The 16,029-nt window shown below is 36.6% G+C and overlaps 1 protein-coding gene across 3 annotated transcripts; it reads right to left on the reverse strand.

The window, feature by feature from the left end:
* Positions 1–1,155: 1,155 nt before the first annotated feature.
* LOC104611910 (MADS-box protein SVP-like) lies at positions 1,156–12,736 on the reverse strand. 3 transcript variants are annotated; one of them, XM_010279187.2, is made up of 9 exons: positions 12,365–12,736; positions 11,913–12,121; positions 4,738–4,816; positions 3,750–3,811; positions 3,569–3,668; positions 3,399–3,440; positions 2,262–2,303; positions 1,915–2,072; positions 1,156–1,440 (listed from the first exon to the last, which is right to left on the reverse strand). In XM_010279187.2, exons 2-9 carry the CDS (start codon positions 12,092–12,094, stop codon positions 1,422–1,424), a joined length of 684 nt encoding a protein of 227 aa, XP_010277489.1. In that variant the 5' UTR covers positions 12,095–12,121; positions 12,365–12,736; the 3' UTR covers positions 1,156–1,421. The 3 variants fall into 3 exon arrangements, with proteins under 3 accessions (XP_010277489.1, XP_010277487.1, XP_010277488.1); XM_010279185.2 differs by having other exon boundaries at positions 1,915–2,078; XM_010279186.3 differs by having other exon boundaries at positions 1,915–2,078; positions 11,913–12,112; positions 12,365–12,730.
* Between the last annotated feature and the right edge of the window lie 3,293 nt (positions 12,737–16,029).

Here is a 16,029-nt window from a genome sequence, read left to right on the forward strand (position 1 = left end):
GAAACCAGCCATTTCAAAGACTCGACTTTCCTTCATTCCCAAGAAGGTTCAATAGCACAACTCATGAGGTGACATGCAAAATGAAAGCAGGCCTTTTACTTTTTAATGAGTCTAGTTAATAGCTTCCCCCTTAATATCTCTGTGGACAATCCCCTTGAAGTGATTAGTGCATTTCGGCTTGATCTTTAACAAAAATAAAAATTAAAACAAAAGTTAAATTACCCTCAGGGGCGGAGCCAGGGGGCGGCAGATGGAGGTCATGGCCCCCTATGCCTTGAAAATCCCTACAATATCCATTTTAACCTTACCTATATTTTGGTTCTCCTACCTGTATTTACTAACTTTTGGCTCCCCCTTAGGATCCGCCCCTGATTACCCTCAAACTTTGTATAACTTCGTCGACACCTGCACAGGAATGATAAACTTAACCAAGAAGAACCAACATATGAGCTTTATTATTGCAGAATCTAACGATATTTGTAAAGAGCATCGAGTGTTCTTCGTTATTAGCATTAGCACTTCAGTTTTTAGACGCCATTTTCAAGGGGGAGGGTTTACTATATTTTTCTCAGAAAACCACGACCACTGGTCATTTGTCGATCCTAACAAATTCTTAGTGACTATTTCTACAAAGAGAATTCAGATTTGAGGAAAGGGTTGAGATGGAAGGCAAAAGGTTTTCGAACTCCTGGTTGAAAGCACCCGGTAACATGTCGAAATATAATTGGACTCGAACCTGGAAATATAATTGTACACACTTCCCAATACAAAGGGTGGCTGACAAGGCATGTGAGGGGCAATTTCAATAAGGGCAAAACCTAGAAATATAAAATAAGATGTCTTGACAATTTTAGCCATTTTAAGAGGGTAATCCTAGAAATACAAAATCAGGGTGTGTTTACGATTCATCTGTTTCTTAAGATATCATTCATATATATTTTTTTTAAAGCCAGTTGCAAAATTATCTATTGATATATGATCCTCGTAAAAGAAATAATAACCATATATAGCAAACTCAATTGATCAATGGGTTTCCAATTCCAACCACAAATTAAATGTACGATATCTATATATTAATTTAAAAATGTTTTTCAATTCATGGTATAATATATTTATTTAATTTTGGATGCATCATTCGCATCAAAAGAGCCCATAGAAAGTTAAGAGTCCTAATTGCAGATTACTATTTGTTGAAGTAATGCAGAGAGAGATTAGAAATTTAGAAGAACAAAAGAGCCCATAGAGATGTTTGTCCAGGAGTATTTTGAGCTCCTCAACTGAACTTATAACACCGTAGGTACAATTTGGGACAGTTTTGTATCTGAATTTTATAAGGTGACATATTCCAATATATGATATATGATTTAAAACTTCCTCTTCTTTGCAGCTAATCATCTCTTCAACCATCCGTCCCTTAACCTTCAGCTTGAATAGGGTAGACTGCGAGGAAATACAAATAAAAAATACGTTATTAGCAAGATTGAAAGTATCGATACGATTATTGTATTGTATTTTATGGTACCGATACTTTAATTTATAATGTAATAACATAAAAATAACCTTGCTGTTAAATAATGCAAAAATAAAAAACTAAAAAATGATGCACACATATCATATCCCTTCCAAGTCCCAACGCACATCGGGGCTACAAATCCCAACCCCAACCCCTGTAGGGAGTAGGGATCCCCAAATTTTCCCCAACCCACACCACCCCCGTCATTCCTGTTTGTACACATTTATTTATTATGTTGTATAATATAGTTGGGGCCGGGTGAACAAATAGGGTTTCTCGACACCTGCCTTGAACCCCAATCAGCAGTAAAAAATTCCACACCAACTGGGGAAGGGCAAGGCGGGGTGGGACGAGTCAAATTGCCATCAGAAATCTCTGAGAGAAACAAAACAGATGCTTACCCCAACTTAAGTGAGGTATCAGAGCTGTCATAATCTTGAGGCGGACCAATGGAGCTGCACACATTGGTGACGGAGTCGGATGACTGGCCATCTTCATATACCAAGTTCTCAGATTCAGCACTAATAATATGTCTTTGTCCCTTGGACATCTCCACAATCTGCAACTAAAAATTTCACCAACCAATAATATAGCATATATTAGGCTCAGTTTGGAAGGAGTACCCATAGAGTGCAAAACCTTTGTATGTATCTGTATTGTACATATTTTACATTTGTACTCCTTCCAAACCGAGTCTAGGAAGCAAAGAAAAAGTACAAGGGAAACTGTACTGGATGGAAGCTCTCACTTGCTGTTTCAATCGCTCATTCTCCTCCAACAATTCCACTCCCTGCAAGCAAGGTACATACTTTAGGCGTAAGATATGATTGATAAAAAGCTATATAGACAAGGTACAATTATGATTTTAGGTATTTTCCTAGAGAAATTAAAAGAAAACTCGGCCTTTAACCTTGCGATTAATAATCATTCCATACAAGTAAGGTTCACAATATCACTCCCGACCCCTGCCCACACCTAACCCACAGGACACCACAGCCGCAAATCAGGAACAGACAATTGACAACGTACGTACAAGTGCGGGCTGCAGCTGTAGAGTATCATAGGATATCTGTACGTTCAAGATGTTGCAGTGTTTCACATCAGTTTTGTAACCCACAGAGACTCCAAATATTAGGATTTAAGGATTAGCGATCTGCAACCAACAAAACGTTCCCAACATGCCACTGCAGCTGCACACTCGGAATATCTCCCTTATCATTCATGGGGAGATATGTTCCCGATGTGTGACTGTCCCGGTTTGTTGGGAGCAGATCTGGACTTAGGATTTAGGAGGAAAGAACATTTTCAAAGTCAATAACTCCATATCCTTCCTACAGATTGCCTGCCTCAATTCTTAATTCGGAAACAATTTGTAACCAGAGTATTGCCCATTCAGGGAGAAGAAGGCAGACCAAGAATGACTTGGATGCAAGTAGCAAAAAAATGATTTAAGCACTCGTAATGTAACCGATGGAAATGACACTAAACAGAACAGAATGGTGAAAAAGGATTCATGCAGGCGATCCCATATAGTTGCAACAAGGATTATGATGGGAATCACCCCTTGAAATTGTGGGCAAAGTTCAAAATTTCGACTTTGGTGGCTTCCCGATACACCCCTACAGGGGGTGTGTCGGGCTCTGACCTGGTTCAGGGGGCAGACAGGCCTTAAACCGACCCCTCTGAAGCAGTTTGAAAGAAAAATAAAATAAAAGGCAAGCCAAGATACGGGCCGATACACCTGTATGATATTTTGAACCTTGATTGTGGGATATGCAAAAATTACTTATAATGCATATTGGTACTTTGAAACATGCCTACGAGTAGAAGTTACTAGTAATTTGTAAATCCTCGTAATATTGAAGTTGAAGTTCAGTCATTTAACCTTTCTCTGTAGTGTACTGATCTCTTTCATAATTCGTTCACCCTGAAAACCAATAAAATAAACCATGCATCATGAGAATAGCTTAAATTGCATTGTTTATGAAAAATTACAGCTAAAATTGTATTTGACTTCATGGTAATACTACAATCTACAGGTAGAAAAATAGAAACCTTTGTTTCTAGCACACGGCTCAAACCAGTTTCCAGGGACTTCTCTAGTTGCTGAAGTTCTTCAATATTTAACCCTTGCAGGTTTTCTCCCCTCATTTGCCTAACATGTAAAAGGTGATCAATCAACATTTGAACATGAATAATAGCCAAGGAGGTTAAATCAACAGAGAAAGATTAGCACCTCAGTTGATGGCTTTTCTCTGCAACTTCCTTGCTCAATCTCGCATAGTTGCTGTTCTCTAGCTAAAAGGACAAAATGAAACAGCCAATTAAATCTTACATTTCATATTTATGGTTTATGATAGAAGTTGGGAGCTATAACGAGAATGTTATTGCACCATGCTTCAGTGATAAGGAATAACAAATATGACAAATCCAATCAGAGAACAGTCCTCTCCTACCAAGACTTAACGATTCCAGCTACTATAGGCAAAGCATGCTCGCATGGGTTACAGCCATCTACTTCATGTTATTCTTTCCCTGAATTTTCTATGTACATAGATGCTTTTATGTTTCATGTTTCAAGCACATTTCTGGCCCAGAAGTTTCCAGCGGTGACACACGAAAAAAATGTCTAGTTCGTCCTAAGAAGGAGCAAATTACAAATTACTGGGCCTAGATCTCTGCACTACATCTACACGTGCCAGAAATCGGTTAGGCTTTTAGACACATTTCAGGGACCTCACCTGATAGCTTAAGCGTTTAGGTTGAGCGGTTTCCTTGAGATGGTATCTGACCTTTTTAGACCAAATGGCTAGTGTCAGATCCTCATCACCCCCATAACAATTAAATTTCAGCACAAGGTATGGATGGGCTTGTGTCCCATGAAGGGATGAAAACCTATTCAGGGACCTCAACTAACAGCTTAAGCTTCTAGGTCAACGGTTCAGGGAGAGTTGAGAGTCAGTCTAAGTAATTGCTATTCAAAATGGAAAATTATCATGCATTTTCACCTGCTAGAATCCATAATTGGCAGAATTATTCGAAGACAAAGATCAAGCTACACTAATATCCTGTCAAGAGATGCATCTACCACCCATTTCCATGCACCTAAGAATGATATTATTTCTCTCCTGGATTTAATACTACAAGGAGGTCAACTTTCCATGCATATTTTGTTCCATTTTGATGTATAAAACACCAGATTAAGATAACTTAGATCAGGATACCTGTAGCTCAAGAGAAGGTTGATCCAGTTTGTGAAGGTTCTTTGAGTGTAGATTATGTCTTTCAAGTATCTCCTTCATACTTCAGAAGACAAACCAATGACAAAGTTATTGGCCGTAATGGTGCAAAGATGACAAATCACTCTTACATCACAATTTTAAACAGGAACCAACTATTATAATTTTTTTTTGAGGGAAATAACGAGAGATATTAAATATATGACAAAATAATTCAAGTAGCACCAGGATCCGTGCATTATGCCAAATTCAGAGCGACCAAGATGATCAAAAAACACATTTTTATAGAATACCAAATTTAAGTGGTTACAAGATGTAAAATGCCTACACAACTGCATAAAAAATAAATGGAGGATTAATGTTACAAGTGTCAAAATCAGGAAGAAATCCAAACCAAAGAGTTTCTTCTTTTTCTTTTCTTTTATTTTTTATTTTTTGTTTGTTGGGGGGTGGGTGGGTTAGTTAAAAGCATGGCTTTTAAGATTCGAGAATTTTGTAAAATTAAATTTGTTGAAAAAGTTGTCATCATCATCATCATATAAGCCTTGTCCAATCCATATCGAGTCAAGCACATGAACCATGTTCTGCTATTATGTTCAATCCCCTAAATCATTTCTCACTACTCAGCACATCCATGATCTCTGCCCCTAGCTCTTCTATCCCCTTCAACATGTGATAGTACTCCTTACTAGTGCTCGAGATGGTCTTCTTTGCACATGCTCAACCATCTGTCTAGCTTGCCCCATTCTGTCACCCATTGGAACAATTTCTAGGTTTCTGATTCTATCCTTCCTAGTTTCACCACTCACTTGTTTCAACATTTGCATTTCAGCCACATTTGTTTTTCAGACACATGTCTTGATTGTCCAAGACTTTGCATCAATCTAGTCCTACTTAATTCTGTGGGAGACATCCTGCTCAATCTCTTCCTTCAAACCAATAAAGAGGTCATATTGAGACATCCCTTGGTCTTAAGTGTAGCCAGAATTCCTCCCTAATTCTTATTTAGATTATATACATTGCATATATTCAAATCTAGTCCTACTTAATTCAAAACCTCTATTTTCAATACGTCCATAAATCTAATTCTTTTAAATCTAATCCTTCTTTATCTATTAACTGATATATGTCAACATTCGACAACAACCACCAGGGGACATGCTCTGGAATATGTTCAGTCAATTCTTTCATTTTGCTTGCGTACAAATTTGGATAGAGTAACTGACACAATATAAAAAATATTTGGGTGGTTTATTCTGGCCAAAATTTACGATCTTAGTTAGAAGAATTGAGTATGCATGGTTGCATTGGAGTAGAGGATTCAAGAGTAGCTATGGTGCCATAATAGCCATAATCTTTAATCAAAAGCAGTTCATGGTTCAACAAAGGCTCCATGGGAGTTGAGAATTCAAACCCAACTTCACTAAACCATACTTTACTTTCAACAAATCAATTGCAATGACCCAATTTATTGACTCAATTTATAAACTAAAATGTCCCTTTACAAACTCCAAACTTGGACTAAGAAACTGGCCCAAATCAACATCAATTTATAAACTGAAATGTCCCTTTACACTTTCCAAATCCCACATAAACCAACTTAATCTAAACAAACCAAAAATTAATAAATACTGTAAACTATGAATTTACTACAAATAGTAATTACGAGAATTACTATAAATAGTAAGCATCAAAGTTACTAATAAATAGTAATTTTAAAATAATAGTAAATCTCTGAAACACTTAAAAACTCTATTCTTAAGACACCTATAACTAAAAAATACAAAAAAAAGGAATCAGTACCAATATCTAATTACCCAAAAATTCTGAAATTGATGTAGGAATGAACAAAAAAAAAAAAACTGATTCATTTCTGTCACAATATTAATTGGTCTCTTCCCTTGATTTATACATCTCAAGAATATTGGCCAAATTTTGTCACAATATTAAATTGTCAACACGTCACAAAAAGAACAACAAAATGACTAGAGAGAGAAGTTGGTAGAAGCTTCAAATGGGCTCAAAGACCCAGAAACAGTCTGGTCATCCCATACCATGTAATGATTGCTAGGCATGTGTTTAGATGGGCCGATGGGGTTAGGTAGAAGATTCTAGACTAAGTTGACTAACAAAAAACAGATTTGCCTGTAAAGTGGTTGTAAACGTATTTTTCTTTTCCTTAATTAATAAACTCACAGTTAATTATCAAAAAAAAAAAAAGATAAATGCCAGTGCCTGCTATAATGAAGAATTTCCTGAGTTGGGTTGGGGACTTGAGCTTGTACTCACTCCTTTCTTTTTTAATTCATTGGCTAAAATTTGTATATAACACTTGTTTTAATGTGTTTCAAAACTTTATTGGGGTCTCAAAAGTCAAAAGTAATAACAGTGGTTCAAACAATTTAATGGTTCGACCATCTTGGTTGTTGTTTTAATGTGTTTCAAAACTTTATTGGGGTCTCAAAACTCAAAAGTAATAACAGTGGTTCAAACGATTTAATGGTTCGACCATCTTGGTTGATAGTTTTTGCCTAAGTCAATGGATCTTCACGACTCGCCCAAGTTTGGGTAACCCACTTTCTTCTCAATAAACCTGCCCTCTACACTGTTATTGCAGAGATACCTTCAATCAAGACTTCAATTCTTAAGTAAAAAGAAAACACTGAAATAGGTACAAATCATGAGAATATAGTTGCCAAGGCAACATAAACAATTAATGGTGATAGTAGAGCAATGATAAAATTTGTAAGAAAAAGAAAGACTAAATTCTAGGCTATTAGTTTCTTATACCAATAAAAAAGTCAACATAAATATAAGTTGAAAAAAATGGCAATATATGCTAAGATACATAAGCACACATACCAAATGGATGCAGCCATAACAACAATATAAAGGTTCAAAATTTTGACATGATACGACCCATATCGGGCATATCAAATAATATTGTGTCAGCAGGCAGGTGGCCGGTACGCCTGTTTAACCATGATTAAAATGGTACTGAAACAATCGATACGCACCAACAATATTCTTGACACAAATACTCCAAAATTTATATAGGACGAAGAAGGTAGCTCTTTCAAGTACAGAATATTCCTAAAAATTCTCATTAAGTCAATAACTTGTTCAAGAGCTAGAACACTATATTATGCAAGACTTTTTTGGGGGGTTGGTTTAGACATGGAGAGGTTGGAGAGACAATTCTCCAAATCATTGAAGTCCATCCAAGGATCCATTTTTCAGCATAACAGAATTCAACAAGAAACTCCCACCGTCTAAATTTGCATGTTAGAAAAAGTGAAAAATGACACCTAGAGGCTTGTCACTTCATTTCTGCTAACTTCCACTAGCACAACCCAAACACAACCTAATGGAGTCTACATTCACTCGTGTTCCCAGTGGTAAGCCCGTATAAATCATGGACCCATTTGAGGGCTATTAATAGATCATTCAAGGTCCATCTCCATATCATCTTCTTGGATGACTAAACTAGATAAGTCAATTTTAATTTTCATACCAGCCCAAGGAAGTAATCAAGTAGGACCTGACCTTCAGTATAACAAGCAATATTTTCTCGTCCAATTTGGATCATTTAATGAGCCTTCATTATGTTATCCACAGATGTGGATATGGAAAGTTATGTATTGTAGATAAAAGAAGAAGCATTCGAAATATAAGCAGTAAGGCTTTCCATCTTACCACTACCGAATGGGATATCACAACATTCAACATCCAGGGAGCACCCTTTAGGACCTATAATTCTGAAAGAAATATCAGAAAAAACAAATATATATATTTGAAAACCGAGAACAAGAAATCCAGGGTGGGAAGGTTTTGGAGAAAGGTGGAAGGAATCCACACTCCTATAATGATTAGCTATTTGTTCAATGTTCTAAATTTCAATGGGAATGTTTCACAAAAGAAAGATAAAATCAAGGTTCAAAGTATCAAAACATATTGGTGTGTATCCTACGCTAAGTATTGTTTCCAAGAAGCACTGATACACTATATATTAGGCTTGGGTAGGTTTTAATTTTCAAATGCACTGATACACTATGTTTGGCTGCAGTGCAAATAGATGCAGAACTATGGTAGTGAAAATGTTTTGGGTGCAAATCTGATGTCATTTTGTTTACAGTCTTTTCATTTGCGCTCCTATGCATTTGTACTAGTAAAAATAAAATTGCACTGCAACCAAACACAGCCGATCAAAACATTAAAAAAAAAAAAGAATTTTCAGGTCCTTAAAACTTTTTAAGGCTATATTTGGTGTGATAATAATTTTAGTAAATAGGGGTAGAAACAGTAAGTTGTAATAAGGTTGTTAAAATATGAAATATACTAGGACCTTTCCCTCAGTTTTTTTTCCGATTATTTTCTATCAAACCAAACACAGCCTAATTAGTTCCAAAAGTCACCTTCCCCATTAGTTGATTTAAAAAGCTTAAAGCAACACGTGACAGGAAAGAAAAGAAATCATAATACAAGGGGTCAAAAGTTCAATGATGACCAGCCCCCACCTAGGGTAGATTGAAGATTAAAAAATAACAACAAAATTGGCCGGGGGTCCCCATTCCATTATCACACACCAACTCCAATTATGCTTTAGATACCATGTCAGTAGTCAGTACCCTCGGAAATCCTTGAATCATATTCCATTAGAAATATAGTTAAGGAACTTAGAATGGGAACACTAAGAAAAATTCAATGGAAATGCAATTCCATGCATTTAATCTCAATTTCTTAGAAGTTAGAAATTTACCCGACAAGAAGTCGCATGCATTTAATTCAATATTTGTCTTGATAAGTTTGATTAATCAATTGGGATAAGAGAAAAATATAGTATAATAATCCTCATCAATTAGTTCATTAAGGTAGCTCAATTTATAATTACCTTCAACAACAGCCATTGTAAAATATGTAAAGCTTGTACTAATAAATGTTTAAAGCATGATAAGAACTAAACATATGATCAGTACTCTATATAAAAGCATCTCCCTGTATGATCCTATACGGAATCACTAAATGATTAAATTCTCTTTGGATCCCCTTTTGCCCTCCATGTGTTCAAAATCCTTTATTTTTTATTTTTTATGAACTTAGTCTAACTAATTAAGGTTGCGTTTGGATAAGCCTCAGGATTTGCATTTTCAAAGCCCCATGTTTGGGGGCTTAAAAGTGGTTTTACTTTAGATTATATTTTTAAAAGAAACACTTAAAATACTTCTTTATCACATTTTTGTTTACTACAGTCCAAGATTCAAAATCAGAAGCTAATCCAAATATAGCCTAACTAGTTTCTCAAAGTGGGTTTGCAGCCAAAATAATGTTGTGCACCGTAATGAATTTTGTGTTGCAAAGTAAAAAAAAAGAAAAAAAAAACTTAAAATTAAATATTCCTCTCACACAATAGCAATCCAAATGCCACGATAAAAAGTAAACTAATTAAATTCAAACCCAGTTAATAAACTGTACCCGAATTTGATTAATGCTCCAACTCCAACTGTGTCAATGAATTTCTATTCGCAAGCCAACACACCTGCCTTACAATTAAAGGTTCACTAAAACATGACTACAACAAATGGAGGCACCAATTTGCAGAAACCAAAGATAACCATGTAATTAATTCATTAAGTCAATTGCTTTCTAAAGTAAGTTCCACCTTCCTATTGTCTCTAATATCTCTGAAACAAACAGATCATTGCTAGCAACTTCAAGGATGACAGCATCTGAAGTTTCAGTTCGAAAATTAAAGCATACCCAGTGGCTAATCCAATTTGAAACTTCTCAATATAGTTAACAAGGTAGGGAAAAATACGATCCTGGGTATTGTTCTAGCTATGGCTTTACTTCTGGGTATAACCAGACTCGTGCATGAATTAATCCACTTTATTTGGACCATGAAAGCTCCTGATCAGAATTCGAAACAATTTCAAAACTCACCTCCAGTTAACTAGACCTGTACAGTGGCAGGATGTAGCGACTGAAAGTCTGAAACATGGCCAGAAGCTTTGCATTTAGTAGGGACTCAGGTGGCTAATGGGTTACCCAGCTCCAATGCTAAGTAATGGTAGTTAGTTCCCAGGAACTGCGAAAGCTTTAATGCACGAAGAAGAAAGGAAGCTAGATATGATCAAGCTTCCAATACAAACACGTTAATGCCAGAAGAGCCCAAATGAATTTTAATGGATCAGTCGCCCTTGATTCTTGATGTTAATTACTTTTTTTTTCGTGTTTTCTTCTTCCTTTCCATGTATTTGGAACAGATAAGGAACAGACGACGTATAGCAGCGCTAACAATAAATGAATGACAACAAAATAGAATTAAATTACGTAGAAAAGACATTAATAACTGTTACTGTAATACTACTGTAATCAAAGCTAAAACAAGACCAAACTGATGGGTCTTCTTCTGTTTCCAGTGAAACCACGACAGCATCCTTGATTAAAAACTCAGAATTCCTGATTACATGGATGAGAAAAGCAGCACAGCGAGAGGAACATATATGAAATTATGAGAGCAAAACATCGCGAGACACCAGGAAAAGAAAAACAAGGACGGAAAGCTGTACGGCCAAATAAGATACTTAGAGTTCTATATAAGCGACCCAGGATCTTCGGCTCCGACATGAAATGCAGCTGAGAGATACAGTTTTCCCACTCGTCAGTGCGTTATTCGAGCCAACGCTATTACCTACTCCACATAGAGCAAGGATCGTACCCGACCTTAGGCCAAGAGATGTAGAGAGAGCTCATCTCATCGGTTAGAGAGAACCCAGATCAGACTTCAGACTATTCTAACAGTAGCGACATGAAAGAATCGAAAGCCAGTTCGATCTTTTGAGATTTCGTGGTTTTGGACAGTCGGGTAATGGTTGGATTCGGTGCACTACAATTCCATTGTTTCTGATATTTGTTTTATTCCTGTTATTAAGATCTCTTCACAAGAGAAAATACTCGTTTCAGCTTCGGAAAATGAGCAAACGTTGGGAGACCAAAACTTGGTGAGACTGTTTAACTTCACAAGCTCAACACCGCCCCCCCCCCCTCCCCGGCGGAGCAGATATAGAAAATGCATCCATGGGAGTGACATGCGTTTCACTTAGATCTCTACTGGAGCTGAACAAAGAAGAGAGAAAATCAGAAAGGGGACAGAAAGAGACCTTGAGCTGGAATACTCGAAAAGCTTTCCAGTAGAAGAGAAAATGATGAGAGCAACCTCAGCGTCACAGAGGATGGAGAGCTCTTCGGCCTTCTTGAAAAGCCCTCTTCTTCTCTTCGAGAAGGTCACCTGCCTCGCAGTTGCATTATCGATCTTCCTGATCTGAATTTTCTCTCTCGCCATTATCTTCCGCTGAATAATCTGACGATCCTTCGCACAAGATGAACCGAACCAGCATGAGATTTGACGAAAAAGATATGCACATAGCTCTATACATAAACATACACGTCGAGTATACAGAGCGGCATAGAAGAATAAAACATAAGTGGGTTTTGAGCGAAAAGAGTAAAAGGAGCGGCATTTTTCCAAATTAAGCGAAGAATCTTGCAAAACCCTAGTTTCTTTAAACAGAGAAACCCAGGAAAAAAAAAGAAAGAAAAACGAAAAACTCACCTATACCAGCTCTGTGAATGTGTTTATTGTACAGGAGAGAGAGAGATGCAGATTGGCTGGTTTTCTGGTTTATCAGTGTGGGTTGTTGCCTTGTTGGTTTTGGTGAAAGGATTGGAGTTGATTGACGATGAACAAACCGGGGGGGGGGAGAAGTGAGGCGGAAAAGAAAATCCTTTTTATAGCAAGACAGACTTTCTTCTCTTCTACTTTCTCTGCAGAAAAGTTGAGGAAAAAATCTCTACGAGTGAGGGAGAAGCAGACTGAATTGGAATTTGGAAACAGAAGAAAAAAAATAAAAGAAAAAGGATTTTTTAACTTATCAGAAACGATTTTACTGTGTTTTTTTCCTGTGTGTGGACGTTTGCTTTCCGTACGTATAGCCATGCCGCCATAAGTGCAAAGCAATTATTATTATATTTTGTACCCCACACCACCCCACGCATCTTGCTCCCCAGAGCAAATTTATCGCGAGAAATGTACTCCAAAATACTGTGATCTGATAAATTGCTTTTGAGGGGTGGCGATGATTTTGATACAATTCTTTCTGTAATCCCAATTAAAGCAAAAGCATTACTCAAAATAGTTTGTAATCACGGGCGATTTGATTATTGATGCAATTCTTGCTCTGAACTTCTCAACCAGAATGAACTTCTCGACTTCTCCCGCTTTTCTTTTTCTGGTCAAACAAGCAGGTATTTTGAGCAGTTGATGTTTGGTAAGCTAATCGGAAGGTGAAGCAAACTAATCACTCTGGTTGTAATCATGCCGCTGGATTAATGTGATTTAACAGCGCCTCTTCTTTTAGGCAAGTTGGATTAATGTGATTTAACAGCATAAAGAATATACTCAGAGAATTTTACGTTGTTAAAGAAGAAAAAAAACAAAACAAAAGAAAAGAAAAAGAAGAATGCTATTCTCTTTCGCCCAGTGAACAACAAGAGAACAGACTTTATTTCTCCAAAATCCAGACAAAGAAAAGAGAAGATCAGAGTGTTCGGAGATTTCGAGACAATGCGGAACAAAAACAGTCAAAGACTCAAAGGTGGTCAGGTAATAATAATAAGAGGGATAACTTCGTAAGAATGCATGGGAGCCCCATTAGGCATTATGAGCCCCTTGCAGCAACAACATTTTCAGAAACGATGCACATTTCAGTAATGTTCTAATTTTCTAAAGTAAGTTTTGAAAACAAAAATGAAAAATGCTGAATAAGTAACACGATTTTGCCATTTTTCAGTGATTCAAACTTTCAAAGTCTTGCCATTTAAACCCCGATATTTCTTATGGAAGAGGGTGATTAATGAAAACTCCACTAACCCGGAGGTTAACCCGTTTTTTCTTTTAGGTCAACAGGCCAGCGGTTCAATAATTCGATTTTAATTTGATGTTTTAAAAAATTAAAGGTATCGGTTTGATTTCGATTAATCAATATAGAAAATTGATGATGTAATATAAATGATTAGAGGATGACACGAACCAGAATTATGATCACTGGGGTCATAGAGTCACTAGTCCGACCGGTTGGGCCAATAATGGTTGAAAACACTGCTATAAACTACGGTCCGAACATGCAAAATGTACGTTAAAGCACTTTGACCTTTCAACGAAAATATAGACCTAAAAAATGTGATATTCCATTTGAATTTATTTATTTATTTTTTAAGAATGCCGAGCATCAATTCAACACAAATACATCAGAGTCCAAAAATAAGATCAAGAAAATCGGGTGGTAATGACCAGGTGCATGAGAAAGTACATGAAAAATGAAAACTAAAATCCTTTTCTTCGGATAAAAACCTGGTAGTGGCAACTTTGTGAGCAATTCGATTACAAGATCATTTGAAGTCTAGTTTGCACTTTACTTGTTTGGCCATTTTCAACATCAAATTAAACTTCTTGGCTAAAAAAAAAAAAACAGAAAAAAACACATTTCTTCATAAGGGTTTTTTACTTTCAAAAATCTTAATTTGACAGTAGAAGAGTAAAACAACAAAAATTTATAAACAAATCTCTATTTGTTGGTTGTTTCTCTAATATTTATTATGTAATATTTTCTATTTTTTTTTATTTTTGTAAATTCCCACAATGTAAAACAAAAAAGTATTTGGAATCATTGCCATGCATGGTTGGAAACAACAATCATGCTTTCAAATAGGTAAAATAACTCCGAGTTCTATGCATATTTTATATTGCTATTAGTGTGACTAGGTGCTACATAATCAAAGGAGGGAAAATGTTGTTTGGTATTTTGTTTTTATGGTAAGAAATATTAAAATAATATTTTCTGCAAAAGTTGCTCCCACAAGTATGAAGCATTTACTGTTTGATTGGATCAACCTGAAAACATTCAATCAAACTAGAAAAAGTAGGGAAAAGAACAAAATGCTTACATGATGCTAGCATCCAGAAAACGCCTCTGAAAAATGACTTCAATGCCAATATATTCACAATCAAGTAGAGAGTGGGATTGGTGACCCATCGGCACAACTTGGAGAATAGAGAGCTTCCCCATCTAGAGGCTTGATTTGGACTCATGCTTCCTCCTTATGGATGCATTAATTGCCAACTCAATTACTCAACAAGGACTGCACTTGCCTAATTATTATAGTTTGCTTTATATATATATATAATACAGATTAGAAGGGTAAAATACAAAAATCTACCCTGAAGTTTCTGTTAATCATAAAAACCTCCCCTATAATTTAACTTTACTAAAAACCTCTTTTTTATTTTCAAAAAAATTGTCAAAAAACCCCCTTTCGTCAATAAGCAAGATGAAAAATGTTAAACCGATGATAATTTTTTTCAAAATACCCATTTTACCCCCTCTAACTACGACGCATGGCACAACCATGAGTTCTCGCTCTACAGCGGCCATCCCTTTGTTTCTAATTCCAGTTGGCTCAATCATTTCTCCAACGAGATCCTAGCATCACTTGGGAGATTGCCGATGTCGGTGAGTTTTGATCTGAGGCATAATAACCTCAGCGAAGAAATCCCTCAAACTGGAACGCACACAATTGGGATGAGCCTCCTAAATAAACAAATTGATCAAAGAAACAATGGACCCAGAAATTAATAACGTAAGAATCAAGCTAACCGGATTTGGGCAGCCTAGCAATTGGACCGGCCGAAGAGTGAAACCCCACCGTCACGGCATCGTATATGCATTTGAAAAATGGTACCTCTGCCTTTTGCATCCGAACACACCTCGCAGACGACTAATACTAAACTATTCATCGGGATATGCTTTGTAACGCTTTTGTGCTCTATATATGGACATGGGTTCATGTATGTGTTTGTCGTTGACATCATGAACTTCTCTCTCATCCCCTGTAGCTTCCATATATGATTCTCATAATCCGCGCACCCCAACCCCAGCATCCCTTGTCCTATGGATAAACACTCTGGCGTTGCAGTTTGACTATAGAATGGCAATAACATGCCAGAATCCCATCGAATCTGGTGGAGGTATTTTCTCATGCAGGAAATCGATTGGTCAAGGCAGTATGTAGTTATCCCCTATCCCTCCTCTCTCCCTCCTCGACCGCTTCATCATTGTGACGAAGAAGAAGCAATCTTTGTCTTCAAGAATTGTAGAAAAATCTATCTTGTCGGTAATCAAAATTCTGTGGCAATTTCCCGGTAATGATCTTGATGGTTTC

Source organism: Nelumbo nucifera, chromosome 1 (genome assembly GCF_055504915.1).
Source record: "Nelumbo nucifera cultivar China Antique chromosome 1, China Antique-T2T, whole genome shotgun sequence".
NCBI lineage: Eukaryota > Viridiplantae > Streptophyta > Magnoliopsida > Proteales > Nelumbonaceae > Nelumbo > Nelumbo nucifera.

Bases quoted from the DNA above. Each gene is read 5' to 3' on its own strand.
- LOC104611910 (XM_010279185.2), bottom strand. From the start codon at position 12,094: ATGGCGAGAGAGAAAATTCAGATCAGGAAGATCGATAATGCAACTGCG. The intron at 4,817-11,912 runs GTCTCTTTCTGT...TGTCTTCTGAAG, and splicing joins TTCGAGTATTCCAGCTCAAG to TATGAAGGAGATACTTGAAA. The intron at 3,812-4,737 runs GTATCCTGATCT...TTGTCCTTTTAG, and splicing joins AACCTTCTCTTGAGCTACAG to CTAGAGAACAGCAACTATGC.